Here is a 12,808-nt window from a genome sequence, read left to right as displayed (position 1 = left end):
GGTCTTAGTCTTTTGCTTATGTGTATTTGGAGCTGAGTTTCCAACAGTGATGCAAGTAGACTAGTTATGGAAAACACATGGACACTTGGTTTAGCCCAGTAAAAACTGGATCAGAACTTTTAAGACTGAAACAAGTGTGACAGTAACTTCAGTAACATTGGGTCTTTTCTTTCTTGTTTCATTCTTTGCTGTTACTCAATATTGATATTAGGTGAGGCTTGCTGGTGGACCATACATCCTGCTTCCAAACAACGATCAGAAGGAGAAAAAGTGCGTGTTGGAGATGATCTGATTTTAGTCAGTGTCTCTTCAGAAAGATATTTGGTAAGTTGCATAAAATTATCTGTACAGTGTTTCTTCTACAGGAAAAAGAGTCAATGAAAATTTTACAGTAAACTGTGGGCTTAAAGGTCCATATTTTGTTGAGGTGATGTACAATGTAATATATAGAGCTACTGGCACATCATAATTAAATATAGTTAAAATACTCAATGATTAAATATAATTGAAATATTTTACAAGTTGTTGTGCTCACTGTTTCTTATCACTGGTTTACACAAGTTTCTTCTTCATTAAAGGGTCTCTCATATTCTCTGTAATGATGGAGGTCAACACTTTAAGACAAATTTCCTTTGTTTGTTCTTGATGTTTCTAACACCTGAACTACTCTTTATGGCAGAAAGAAAGTAAGAAAATAATTTTGCTGGAAGCTTCTGAAAAATCAGCCCCAGTGATTTGGCCCATGAACTCTAAAAAACAAATTATTTAAAGAGGTAGAGTTATGAGTTTTTCAAAAATCTTTCTCAGATCTAGGAGGGCATTGAAGATGGTGAAGGCTTTGAGGGGAAGGCATTGGAGGAGCAGCTGAAGTCACTTGATCTGTTCAGCCTGGAGGAAACTGTGGGGAGACCTCACTGCAGTTACAACTTACTTGTGAGGGGACCCAGAGGGGCAGGAACTGATCTCTACTCTTTAGTGACAGTGACAGGACCCAAGGGAATGGCCTGAAACTGTGTCAGGGGAGGTTTAGACTGGGTGTTAGAAAACAATTTTGTATCCAGAGGGTGGTTGGACACTGGAACAGGTCCCCAGAGAAATGGTCACAGCACCAAGCCTGACAGAGTTTGGACAATACTCTTGGGCACAGCGTGTAATTCTTGGGGAAGGTGCTGTGCAGGGCAGGAAGCTGGACTCAATGATCCTTGTGGGCCCCTTCCAGTTCTGAGTATTCTGTGATTCCATGAGATGTGCATACATCATTAAACTTTGTTCTCTATTATTCACTTTTTATTTTTTATGAATCTTTTTTTCTGTTTTTTAAAGTATTTAAGAAAAAAGTGAACAGTTTAATAAGATGTCAGTTATAAAATTGAAAATATCCTCCTATTTGAAACACATAGGAAATGCGTTTTTATAATTGTTAGAATATAATTTTAACTTCTAATTAGAAGCTCAATAGCTCACTTAATGTTTTGTAATTAAATATTCTGAAAAATTTCTGATAATCTTTGCATTTTAAAATTATTTTAAATAATTACTTTTATGAGAATTGTATCTACACATAGTGAAAAAGAAACTTGTTGACTGAATTTATGAGAAATCTAATTAATGGAAAGGTTTTATTTAAAGACATTGGGTTTCTTTGAATTGCTGAGTTGAGTTGCTGAAGTTGAATTTTGGTACAGATTGTGTATCTGTGTAGGCACGTCCTGGTCTCTAATTAGTAACAATCAACTCAGCCTATTATTTAGGGTTTGTGCCTCAGCTGTTGATTCTCAAGACTGTCACATGTACTTTTATACAGCAAGAGGCAAAATTCTGTCTGCAGAGACTGATTTTCCTTAAGATGTGGTGTTAATGCATGTACTGGGTGTTCCATGCAAAATATCAATATACTAAAAATAAATAGTATTTTCACTGCAGAGAAAAATAGCACTGTATTGCAGTCTTAAATTGTTTTAGAGCTAGATTGTAATGAATAGTTGTTAAGCCTATTCCAGTTATACAGCTCTGGTTTGACAGTAAGATGGAACAAGTATTCAGCCAATTAATTGTGCTCTAACATGCACTCACATTTTTATGAACAGATGTTTTTCAAAACTAGAGCTGGTAAACTATGTATTTCTACAATCTTTTTTTTTTGTTTTGTTTTGTTACCTATTCAGTAATTATATTAACACTGTCAATAAAGCAATGAACCTTTTATGAAAACTGAGTTGATAAAGAATAATCAATGAGTTACTAATAAATGAATATTTTTTATGAAAGCTGTCTCTATCTTAAACTGTTTGTCCTAATCCATTTGGATGTTTACAAAAAAACTTCAAAGCATATAAGTTTTAAACTATTTACAGTTCACACGTTGAGTGCAGTGTCATGTTGGAGCTGCTATTTTGTACAACTCTTAAATGAATGTGGCAACTGATGCCTTTTACAAAAGTTAGGACTGTGGAGAGATGAAGTTATTTTTGTGAATCTTCTCTGTTAGTGAGACCAAATAAGCTGTATTGAATCTAGTTGAGGAATGCTTTTTCTAAGGGAGTGGAACTCCTCATATGGATTTCTTGACAGAAAGTAATGTTCATCAGAGTGCTGAGGGTTGGATTTATCTATGTTGCATACTCTGCACTTAAAATCTTAGGAAAATGTAAGTTCTCCATCAAATGCTCTATGTAAATGTTCTGTTAGAGTAGGACTGGGATGTCATCTTTGTATATTGCAGCATTTTTCTATGTTTTCAAGCAATTTGCTGATTCTTTCTGAATGAAAAAAAATAGGTTAACCGTCCTGGGGCAAAGATGTACATGTAAAAATAACAGATGAATAGAGTTCATTCATAGGGCATGGCTTTTTCAGAATGTAGTCAGGTCTTAGTTGAATTTGTATTATGCAAGAGGAGAGAAGAACTATGCCAGCTTCTTAAGTTGGTGTTCCAATTGTCCAGCTTTAGCTTAATTAATTTAACATTGACACTTTATGATCTCAGTAGAATCAGTAGATTTTTGTTTAGACCTCATTTGGTTGGCAACACTCTTAAGTATTAGGAAAATATTAGGACTTTGATGTAGTACCCCTTCTCCTCATTCCACAAAATAAAGTATATTGGGACGACGGTCTCTATTTGTTCCCCAAAGAGTTACCTTTTTACTTACTTTGAACAAGCATTAAAGTGATAGGAAGATCAGTGCTAATTATAAGATAAAGTTCCAGAGAGGTGGATTTGGACTTTTGACTCACAATAATGTCCCAGGGCAAGTCATTCACTTGCTCTGATTCTCATTATCTCCCTGTACAATGGGATTTTGGATCCTTATTCTCCCATGAAGCATTTCTGAGGAAAAGGACTTATATAAGTGCTAGTGGCATTATATAATGTGTGAGCTGTGCTACTGCCAAATATTTCAGAGAGGGAACTTGGCTCTGCTGAACCCTGTTAGCATAGAGCAGAAAGATGTTCTGCTATAAATATTGCCACCATTTAAGTTCAAGCCAGAGTTGCTGTTTCTTTTCTTGAGGCAGTACAGCCTAATAAAGAAGTGATGTAATGTAAAAATTCCAGCATGTTTTCCCAACTTGTACATAGTAGTACTGCCTCAGCACTGAGATTTGCCTATGCTTCCTGTAGACTACTAATATCCTGATTGCTTTCTATATTGCCAATTTTCAATAATTTGAGAGCTCAATTAATTGCAATTTCTTTGCAAATTCATGAATTCTCTAAAAGGCTTTAAAACATAATTCAAGAAAAAATTCTTAGACATGAGGTTGAAATTCAGAATGCATAAATAAAGAAAAAACTGAAAATTGTTATCCATGAGGTCAGTTTTATTCTGGATAAGGAGCCAGACAACAGGGAAGCCTCCACCACTCTGAATCTCCAGGACACAGATTTTGGAATAATGCAACAGTTGTGTGTGTGTATATATATATATATACACACACACACACACACACCCTGCCTAGGTATGTAGGTATAACTAACCCTAACCAAGGCAGAGCACTTTAAGCAGAATGGGGTTGAAGCAGATGCCAAGAAGAAAGGTGTGGAGGGAGCCCTGTTATGTCAATCCTGTGTTCCACTTGGCATGCCTTTTAAAGCTGCTGAGTCATGGGATCTCTGTGCTTTGTGCTTTTCTGAACCCTAACCCTAGTCAGAGCTTTAAAAGTCCCATAGTGACATGTGTTGCAGGGCAAAAAAGTTGTAGTGGGAGTCATACTGTCTCACTCCTGTTCTCCCCGTGGCATTCCTTTTTTTTGCTGCAGAGTAATTGGACTGCTGGGCTTTGTGGTTTTTCTGAACCCTATGTAATCCTAGGCATAGCCCTAACCCTAGACATAGGGTTAAAGTTTAATATGGGTAGCGGTGGTGCCAAGCAATATGTTGTTTAGGAAGTCATGTTGTTGCACTCCTGTAGTCCCCTTGGCATACCTTTTTTTAGCTGCAGAGTCATGGAATCTCTGGGCTTTGTGGTTTTCTGAACTTTAATCCCAGTCAGAGGATTAAAATTCCGTGAGGGTAGCTGTGTTGCAGGGCAAAAGGTTGTATTGGGAGACATGTTGTGGCACTCCCATACTCACCTTTGCATTCTTTTTTGTGCTGCAGAGCCTTTGGACCTCTGGGCTTTCTCTTTTTTTGAGCCCTGTGGTTTATATATAGTCACTGAGTTACTATCTCTGTGCCTGCAAAACTTATCTGCAGCTGCAGGATGCAGATTTGTGTACAAGCCTTGACAGTTTTTTTGATTGAAGTGACTACTTTTTTTTTTTTTTTTCCCCTTTTTTTTTCTTCTGAAAACTAACTAGAAGTAATTTGGGAACTGATAGCAGAATCCTTATTCAAAAATATTATCATTGAAATTAGATTGAACTATTTTAGAGGTGCATCTTATATATGCCATTACTCCTGGAAAGGGGGACAGTTTCCTCGGGATTGTGAAGGCACAGCTTCTATCCTTTTGCATCAAATACATTGTTTATTTGCTGCTTCTAATTTTATTTCTCTTATTATTATATGCTTAGAACAGCTCCAGAATATCTGTACCACCTCTTGGTGCAGTAGTATCAGGGGACACAAGAGTGTGTGAGGTTTATTTTTTGTAATGTAAAAAACCATTCTTCTCCCCTTTCACATTCTTTCTACAAGTATGAAACTCAGTATTTTTACTTTCTTCTGTGTAATTCACAATCCCATTGTTTCTTTGTTGAATAATTGTAAAAAAGGTTTCTGTAAAAATAATTTTAATCTGCATAAGTAAACCTGAAAATAGTGGAACCAAGGTAGTGTTGAGCTGCTCTGTTACACTGATCATAATGCAGTTCCCATGGAGTCTTTGTACAGTGATTTGAAATGTTATCGTGGAGGCTGGTAGGACTTTCCAATAATTAAGGTTGTCAAGCTGCTCTGCCTTATGGAGTCCTTCTTCCAAGTGCTTATAATCAAGTGCTTGTTATGTAAAAGATCACTTACTAGAATTAGTAGCACCTATTTCTGGGGTTTTTTTTTTTTACTTTTCTTTTTGTTTGTGTTTTTTTTTGTTTTTTATTGTTGTTTTTTTTTTAATGCATGTGAGAATTTTTTTATTTCATCCAGAAGAGAACAGATGTTATTGAGCTCGAAAACAGGGGGGAAAAAGCCACACAAATTATAAAATTGATGTAGTTTTCTTGTGTACTTCCTAGTAACTTATAAAAAGCCCCCCAAAAACCGAACCAAACAAACAAAAAAATCCCAAACAAAACAAACAAACAAAAAAACCCACAAAAACAAACAAGCAAAAAATCCCAAGAAAATGAGCAAAATGGCAGCAAGCCTCTCCCTGGTTCAACTTGGTAAAGAAACATACTCCTGAAACAATGGAGCTTTATCATGACCAGGGAAGAGTGTTTAAATTTTCTTTGAGTAGGTAACAATCTGCAGAGTTGGTCTATTTTACATAAGCTAGCACCTCCTGTGTGTTAATGAACTGTTACACCTCCCTCTACAGTGAATAATTAAATACATGCCAACCCTGGTGGGAACAGATATTCCTTGAAATGGATTGCTCAAGGCAGGAATGAAGACAGGCACTGTATTGACAGCTGAGAACTCAGTGCTGTTTGTGCTGCTGGTGATCTCCTGTCATTTAAAATAGGTGGAGGAAGAAGCTGTGACAAAGTAGAAGGAACAAAAGGCAGGTGATTTATCAGTGACAGGAGGGGGACTGAATCGGGAAGGAGGGAAACTGAGTGGGACTTGATGAGTGGCTGGAAAGATTAGCAGGCAGGGGCTAATAGTCGTGTTCAAAATTTAGGACAGAAAAACTGTGGTGTGGTTTTGGCAGGGAAAACTGAGAAGAATCAGTGGAGTGAGACTGGAAATGAAGGATGGTAAGAGGGATATGTAGAGGAGGGAGCTTTCTGGGGAGAACCAAACTGCTGGACAGAGATCCAGAAAGAGGCCAAGAAATGAAAAGTGATGAGGGTTAGGAGTTGTGAGACTCTGGAAAAAGTCTTATGTGGCTGATACGGTGAGGAAGAGTTTGAGGAGGAAAAAAATCTAAAAGACGCTGCTTAGGCTTTGTAGGTCTAAGGAGAACCTTTTGAAGCAGGAGGAGATTCTGGGTGATAATGTGGGCTGTAAGCTGGTTTGGCTAGCTGAGAGACATGGAATCATAGATTCTGTGTTTGGATTGGAAAGAGTCTGTAAGATGATCTCATTCCAACCTCCCTGCCGTGGGCAGGTTCACCTCCACTAGAGCAGATTGCTCAGGGCCCCCTTCAACCTGGCCTTGAACACTTCCAGGGATGGGGCAGCCCCAGTCTCTCTGCACCAGTGCTGCAACACCCTCAAGGGAAGAATTTCTAGTGAGACTGGGTAGAGGTTTGGAAAGGTAAAGAGAGTGGTAGAGCCTGGAGCAATTAGGCTAGATGATGACTATAATCCACGAAACCCATGGTATTGAGGCACATGTGGTATGCTGACAGCCAATTCTTGTCATGATTTTTATAATCATATGAAAAAGAGATGTCTAAAAAATGAAACATGTGAACCACAGGTAGAGAACTGTCATAATGGAATTTTTACCTTTCTTTACCTTTTTTTTCCTTTTATTTAGGAAAATTATATATAAGTGATAACACTTTTTTTTTTTTGGTTTGGTTTTTTTTTTTTTTTTTTTTTTTTTTTTTTTTAATTTAAAACAATCACTGGCATTTGAAAATGCAGAAATTATGGTACTGGTATATTTTTGAGAAATCTCCTAAGTATTCAGTCACACTGGCTTTTTATGGAATGCTATTTCAGCGATGGTAAAAGTTCAGTGGGTGTGGCAGGGCTGTGTAGCAGGGAAGCTGTGGTATGAAGCAACTTGGAAGATGAAATTTCAGGTTGGGAATTGCATTTGGAGGATTGGTGCAATTATTTTCCTGGGGAATTAGATTCTGTACCAGACTCTGCCTGGAATTTGTTGAGTATGTGATCTTGTTTACTAGGCTTGCTTTCAAGAGGTCACAACTCCTTCCTTACTGGGAATATTCCTTACTGGAGTTGTGTCTCTTGCATCCCCTCCTTTTATTGGGGGTTGAAACCTCAGAGTTGCTCAGTCTTGATACTTGCAGCTGAGGTGCATGTAAGATGTGACTTGACCAATAAACTACATATTATGCAGTCACCTCAACCTGGGCATCTTAGATTAATGAAAATTTCTAAGTTTAATCTCTGTACGTCCCTTCCCCGATGGAAAATGAGCTATAATACTACTTCTGTGGGGTTTTGAGAAAATTAAATCTTTATTTGTGAAATACTGTAATCGGTGCAAGAAAAAAGCCCATGAGGAAATGAATAATTCTTTTTTCAAAGCTTTGAAGAATTGATTATATTGAATAAAGCATGAGTCTGCAGACTGAAGATTGAGGGGAAAATAATACACTGAGCAGCTGTTGACAGAGTGAGCTCCATTATCCTGTATATACAATGAGGCAGCACATGTGGAAAAATAGTATCATGCCTTTGAAGGCTGTAGTGTGATGTGTTCACTGGAAGCCATTCTTTTTCCAGAGGGTACTTTGTTTGACATTTCCTAACTTTTGATGCTTGCCTCTGTAAAATTAATACTTTGTTAATGAAAGCTCTTGTGACTGATCATGCAAAATGATTGTCGTATGGAAACCTAATAGCTGATGTGTTTCAGGCTTTTCATGGTACAGTGCAGAAAGAAATCTATTATGAAGAGGGGGAATGCAAACTATCCCCTTCTATTCTCCATGGATCCTTTATACCTTTCCTGCCATGCAATTACCCATGCTCAGCTATGCAGTAGCAGAGTAGATGGTTTTCATTGCAATGGTAAATTTTTCCCTTTACTGATGGCAAATTTATGCTGAGTGTAGGAGATGGAATTGCTTAGAATATTGCTGCAATCTTCTGTCTTTATCAATGAAAAAATTTCCTTTGCTTTTGGGTTTACGGGCCAACTTTTAAGCACTTGAGAGAAATGTAAAGAAACCAGGATTTTTTTAGATTTTTTTAGTAGTGTCAGTTTACCTATATTTACTCAAACTTTTTCAAAGCATTCATAGATGTTTCAATGGATATAAATATATTGCAACTATGAAACATAAGCACAAACCCCTAATTCTATAAAATTGTCACACAAATGCAGTTATTACTTTTAGTTCTGTCCAATATCTCCCTTGTGAATGAATATTTGTATTTGTTTTGACTGTTTCAATATAATTCTCTGTAACAGAATAATTTTTAAATGACTCAGGTAATAAATTTTAATAAAAATTACATGTCATAAATAGGAAGTTAACAAGTGGTTTTGTTTCTAGACAAAACCTGGTTTAAACTTTTTACTGAATTTTTACTGAAGATTGCTAATTCATTGGGATTTTGATGCAAAATGTTTTTTCTCTAATTCTCTAATTAAAAAAAAATAAAAGGCATATAGTTTGTTTTCTTTTTAATTTTTTTTTTTTTTGTTTCTTTAGTTATGAATACAAGTACATTCTTGTGTTTCTGTTGTGGTATTGGTGTCTGTTCATGACTTGGAACATCTCAGAGGTTCTTGGGTAAATTGAGGATAGATGCCTAAATTGTTTGAAACTGCTTTTCTTTTGGGATCAATGTAGTAATTTTAAGTTAGGAATCAAGGGCTGTCAGAATCTGTGTGCAGGAAAGGAAGTAGCTTCCACCTATCTCTGCACCAGCTGGTACTAAGAAAACTGAAGGAGTGTGGTTGATGCTGTGGTTGTGCAGTACTTAAGCATTCTGTGAAGTGCAATGCTTTATACTTAGTTTTCAAAATCTACCAGTAAATAGTGTTTTTTTCTGTTAGCTATTCTTGCTATTTCAAACGGCCTGAGATTGAAGGTAGAGTTATCAAACTGCAGATAAAAATGGTAAACTGTCAATATTGGCATGCCTTAGCCAAGAAGAAGCCTGAAGCAAAAGTTTTCCTTTTTTTTGACTTTTCTCGCATGAGAGAAACTTCCATGCAGACTGTAAAATTTAAAAGCTCTGGTTATTCAGAGCTCTTGTAAATGCAGCTATGCTGCAGCAATCACTGCTAAAGGGTTCTTGTGGAAATTACCTTCTGATTCCCAAGCTCTTCAGTGAGCTTAAATACACTGTGTTCTCTTTGAAGACCTAGGGACAGTTATGATTATGTTAGTTTGCTGCAGAGCAGTATTGAGTTTACAATATGTCATTAAGTTCAGCTGGGAAACCTGCAGAGATGAGGGATTCTCAGAGATGAGTCTTGGAGTTTATCCTTAAGATAAACTGCCCGTGGACTGTAGTGTGAACCCATATTCATAAAATACCATGATTTCAATCTGAAAACTGATAAAAATCCTATTGCATGCAGGTTAAATGCTGGTTTCGGAGATTATCAGTCTATCAGTAGGGAAGACAAATCTAACTCTTTGCTTGAATCTGGACTGGTGAAGAAAATACATAATTTGGTTGAGCCAACCTGCTTATAGTGGGGAAACCCATATGACGATTAGGATAGACAGCAGGATTTCTGAGCCCTACATGTTTCTGCTTTACAAGTGTTACTACACACCCAAAAGATGTGCTGTACTTGTGGTCCTCATCAATGATGGCAACTTTCCACTTTCCACTTCTGCCAGATGTGCTGATATGCCAGGTAGCAAATATCTGTGTAGCACATATGGAGACTTGGCACCAGTGTGAGTGTCATGTCCAGGTCCTGGACATTGTGTTAAGATTGCTTTATTGTGCTGAAAGTACAAAACCAAGGATATAAACTCCAGTAAGTTACAGACAGAGAGCAGTTTGCTTTAAAACAACATTGAGATTGTTCAAGTATAGCACTAAAATGTAGGCAATGCCAGGATAAATACTGGCATCTCTAGTATTTTGGGATTTTTTCTATATATTTGACATAGTTGAGTTCTTGGATATCCCTTAAAGAGGCTATTTTCTCTACATGGTCCAAGCTTCTTTTTACCATTTTCTATGAATAGTTCCAGGGAGTGAACACCATAGTTTATAGAACTGTAAATAGTAGGACACCTGCTGTCAACTGTAAATTTAAGGATGCTGCAAGGAATTTAGGAAAGTAAGGAAGAGAAGGCAATTGCAGAATATACCCTGCTTTGGAAGTCATATGTTGTACACTATATTTTTTAAAGTTATAATTCCCTGGTGACTCACCTTGAGACATCTGGAGTAGAGTCGGAGCTGCAACTGGAATCCAATGAATGAATAAAAATTACAAGTACCCTGAAGAAAGATGTCAACCATATGTTTTTGTTCAGTGTCCTGTCTATAAAAATGTAACACTAATTCAATAGATCCTACTGTGAGTGAAAATAAATTAATTAACATGTACAAAACACAGTAAGAAAAAGTGCTCTGTTGATGGCAGGTCTAGACGGCGGAGTTTTCCTCCTCTTTTATCTATCCTGAATGACATGTTTTCCTTGAGAAGTAATATTCCTGCTTTGGTTGCATTGCTCGTTGTCACTAACTGGGTCTATGTGGTGATCTCAGAGGAACTCTAACAAAATTAAGGCCCACAGGGCAAAAATAGAACTTGAGCTGTACTGCAGATTCTCATCTCCCATCATGGTCTGCCATTGACAAAGTTATATAACTGCAGTAAGTGAAGAATAAAAGCAAAGAACTTGTTTGTTCATTAATATTCTTTGTGACGTGCTCAGTGGCACTAGTGCAGTATAAACATGGCTTTTGTACGAACTCTTACTCTGTAGGTCATTAGCTGTTATGGGAGCGTTATAAATGAGCTGATGTGCTATTTCTTTTACCTCTGTACAGCTAGAACATGTGCAATCAGGAAGACAGAACTCTGCATGTCATGAGAATCTACTCTCTTCTGACTTACACTGGCATTTTTGTCTTTTGTGTCATTAATTTGTTTACCCAGAATTTGTTAATGTTGGTCTCAACATATAGAAACAGAGACCAGTACTACTCTATAAATACAGTTGCTTTCCAGTAGTATAAAATAAAATTCTGATAAAAACATCTAAACATTACTCCACTTGAAAATTAATACCTGGTAAGATAAACAGAATGCTTCAAAACAGCTGTTTATTCACAGAATGCTTGATTCCATAGTCTTCTATTGGGTTATGTCATTTGGTATTGACAATCTATCCATGGAAGTGGCTGATGGTGTGGGAGGAACAAAAAACTTTGTATGGATGCATTACAAAATGGTTTGAGATAAGAATTTAAGACAATGTCACTGAACTAACAGGAACTCAAACACACAGAATTGTGAGAAAACACAGGACCTGTGGCACTTATGGCAAAAAATCTGCAACATTGGCAGAATGTAGGGAGTAACACAGCTAAAGAGCATCCATTGAATGCATGGGTAGGAAGGGAGCCTTTCGAGGAAGGATTGTTTTAGTTTTGCTCAGATTTTGAGAACTTTGTTCAAGAATATGTTTTGTGAACTGTCTTAAGCGACTTATGAAGCCAGTACTTTGTTTATGTAATTTCTTTGACCTAATGGGAGTTTTAGGAAGCCAGTGGCCTGCAAGAAATATTCAAGTGGTGAGTTACACTGGAAGTATAGATTAGGATGATATCCCAATATTCAAACTTCATGGAAATTCTCATTGTGTGCAGAAGGAGGAACACAAGTGTAAGAATCTTACAGCATTTGTCTATTAGTTCTTCAGAGTGTTTACTAAGTCTGAGGCCAAGCAGCTGACTCTGTTCTGTGCTGTTCCTATATGTTTTTTCTTTACTATTCTAGCCTTATTTCAATGTCCCTTGCGGAGTACCCAGGTTGAACTTTGTGTTTACTTATACAGTCAATGGGAACAATTAATGTTTGAAAGAAACAAGAGAATGTTTGGTACTATTATTGTATACTGTAATGAGATTTTCAATTAACCTCAAATAAAAGCCTCCCTCTTTCCTGGTTCTAGCATCTCTCTTATGGCAATGGTAGCTTACATGTTGATGCAGCCTTCCAGCAGACGCTCTGGAGTGTGGCACCAATCAGTTCAGGAAGTGAAGTTGCCCAAGGTAAGATTGACTCAATTGTAATTATTGAAAGATGATAGCAAATGAAATAGTTAAAAAATCAAATTATTATGCCAAGTGTGAGAGTGGTTTTCTCATATATAAACACTGAATACAATATATAAATATACAACTGTTCTGAAAACAGAGGGAAGGTTCTACTGAAAGTAACACTGATAGTTTTCTACATATTTTTCTGAATACTGAACAGCTCATTCAAATCTCATTTTACTGATATGATAACATTTGTAATATGTTTTTGGAAATGGCTTTTGGTCCTGGTTTAAAATATTGTTG

At 36.9% G+C, this 12,808-nt stretch overlaps 1 protein-coding gene across 4 annotated transcripts in view; it reads left to right on the top strand.

Annotated features, from left to right (window-relative positions):
* The window catches only part of RYR2 (ryanodine receptor 2), a 369,436-nt gene that overhangs the window by 147,719 nt on the left and 208,909 nt on the right, over nucleotides 1–12,808 (top strand). For all 4 annotated transcript variants that reach the window (XM_079298135.1, XM_079298134.1, XM_079298133.1 and 1 more), the window contains exons 7-8: nucleotides 212–324; nucleotides 12,415–12,514. In XM_079298135.1, the coding sequence (XP_079154261.1) occupies nucleotides 212–324; nucleotides 12,415–12,514 (213 nt within the window). The remainder of the gene's footprint in view (nucleotides 1–211; nucleotides 325–12,414; nucleotides 12,515–12,808) is intronic.

Source organism: Erithacus rubecula, assembly GCF_903797595.1.
Source record: "Erithacus rubecula genome assembly, chromosome: 2".
NCBI lineage: Eukaryota > Metazoa > Chordata > Aves > Passeriformes > Muscicapidae > Erithacus > Erithacus rubecula.
Note: the sequence above shows the minus strand (reverse complement) of the source record. Positions and strands in the feature narration are given on the sequence as shown.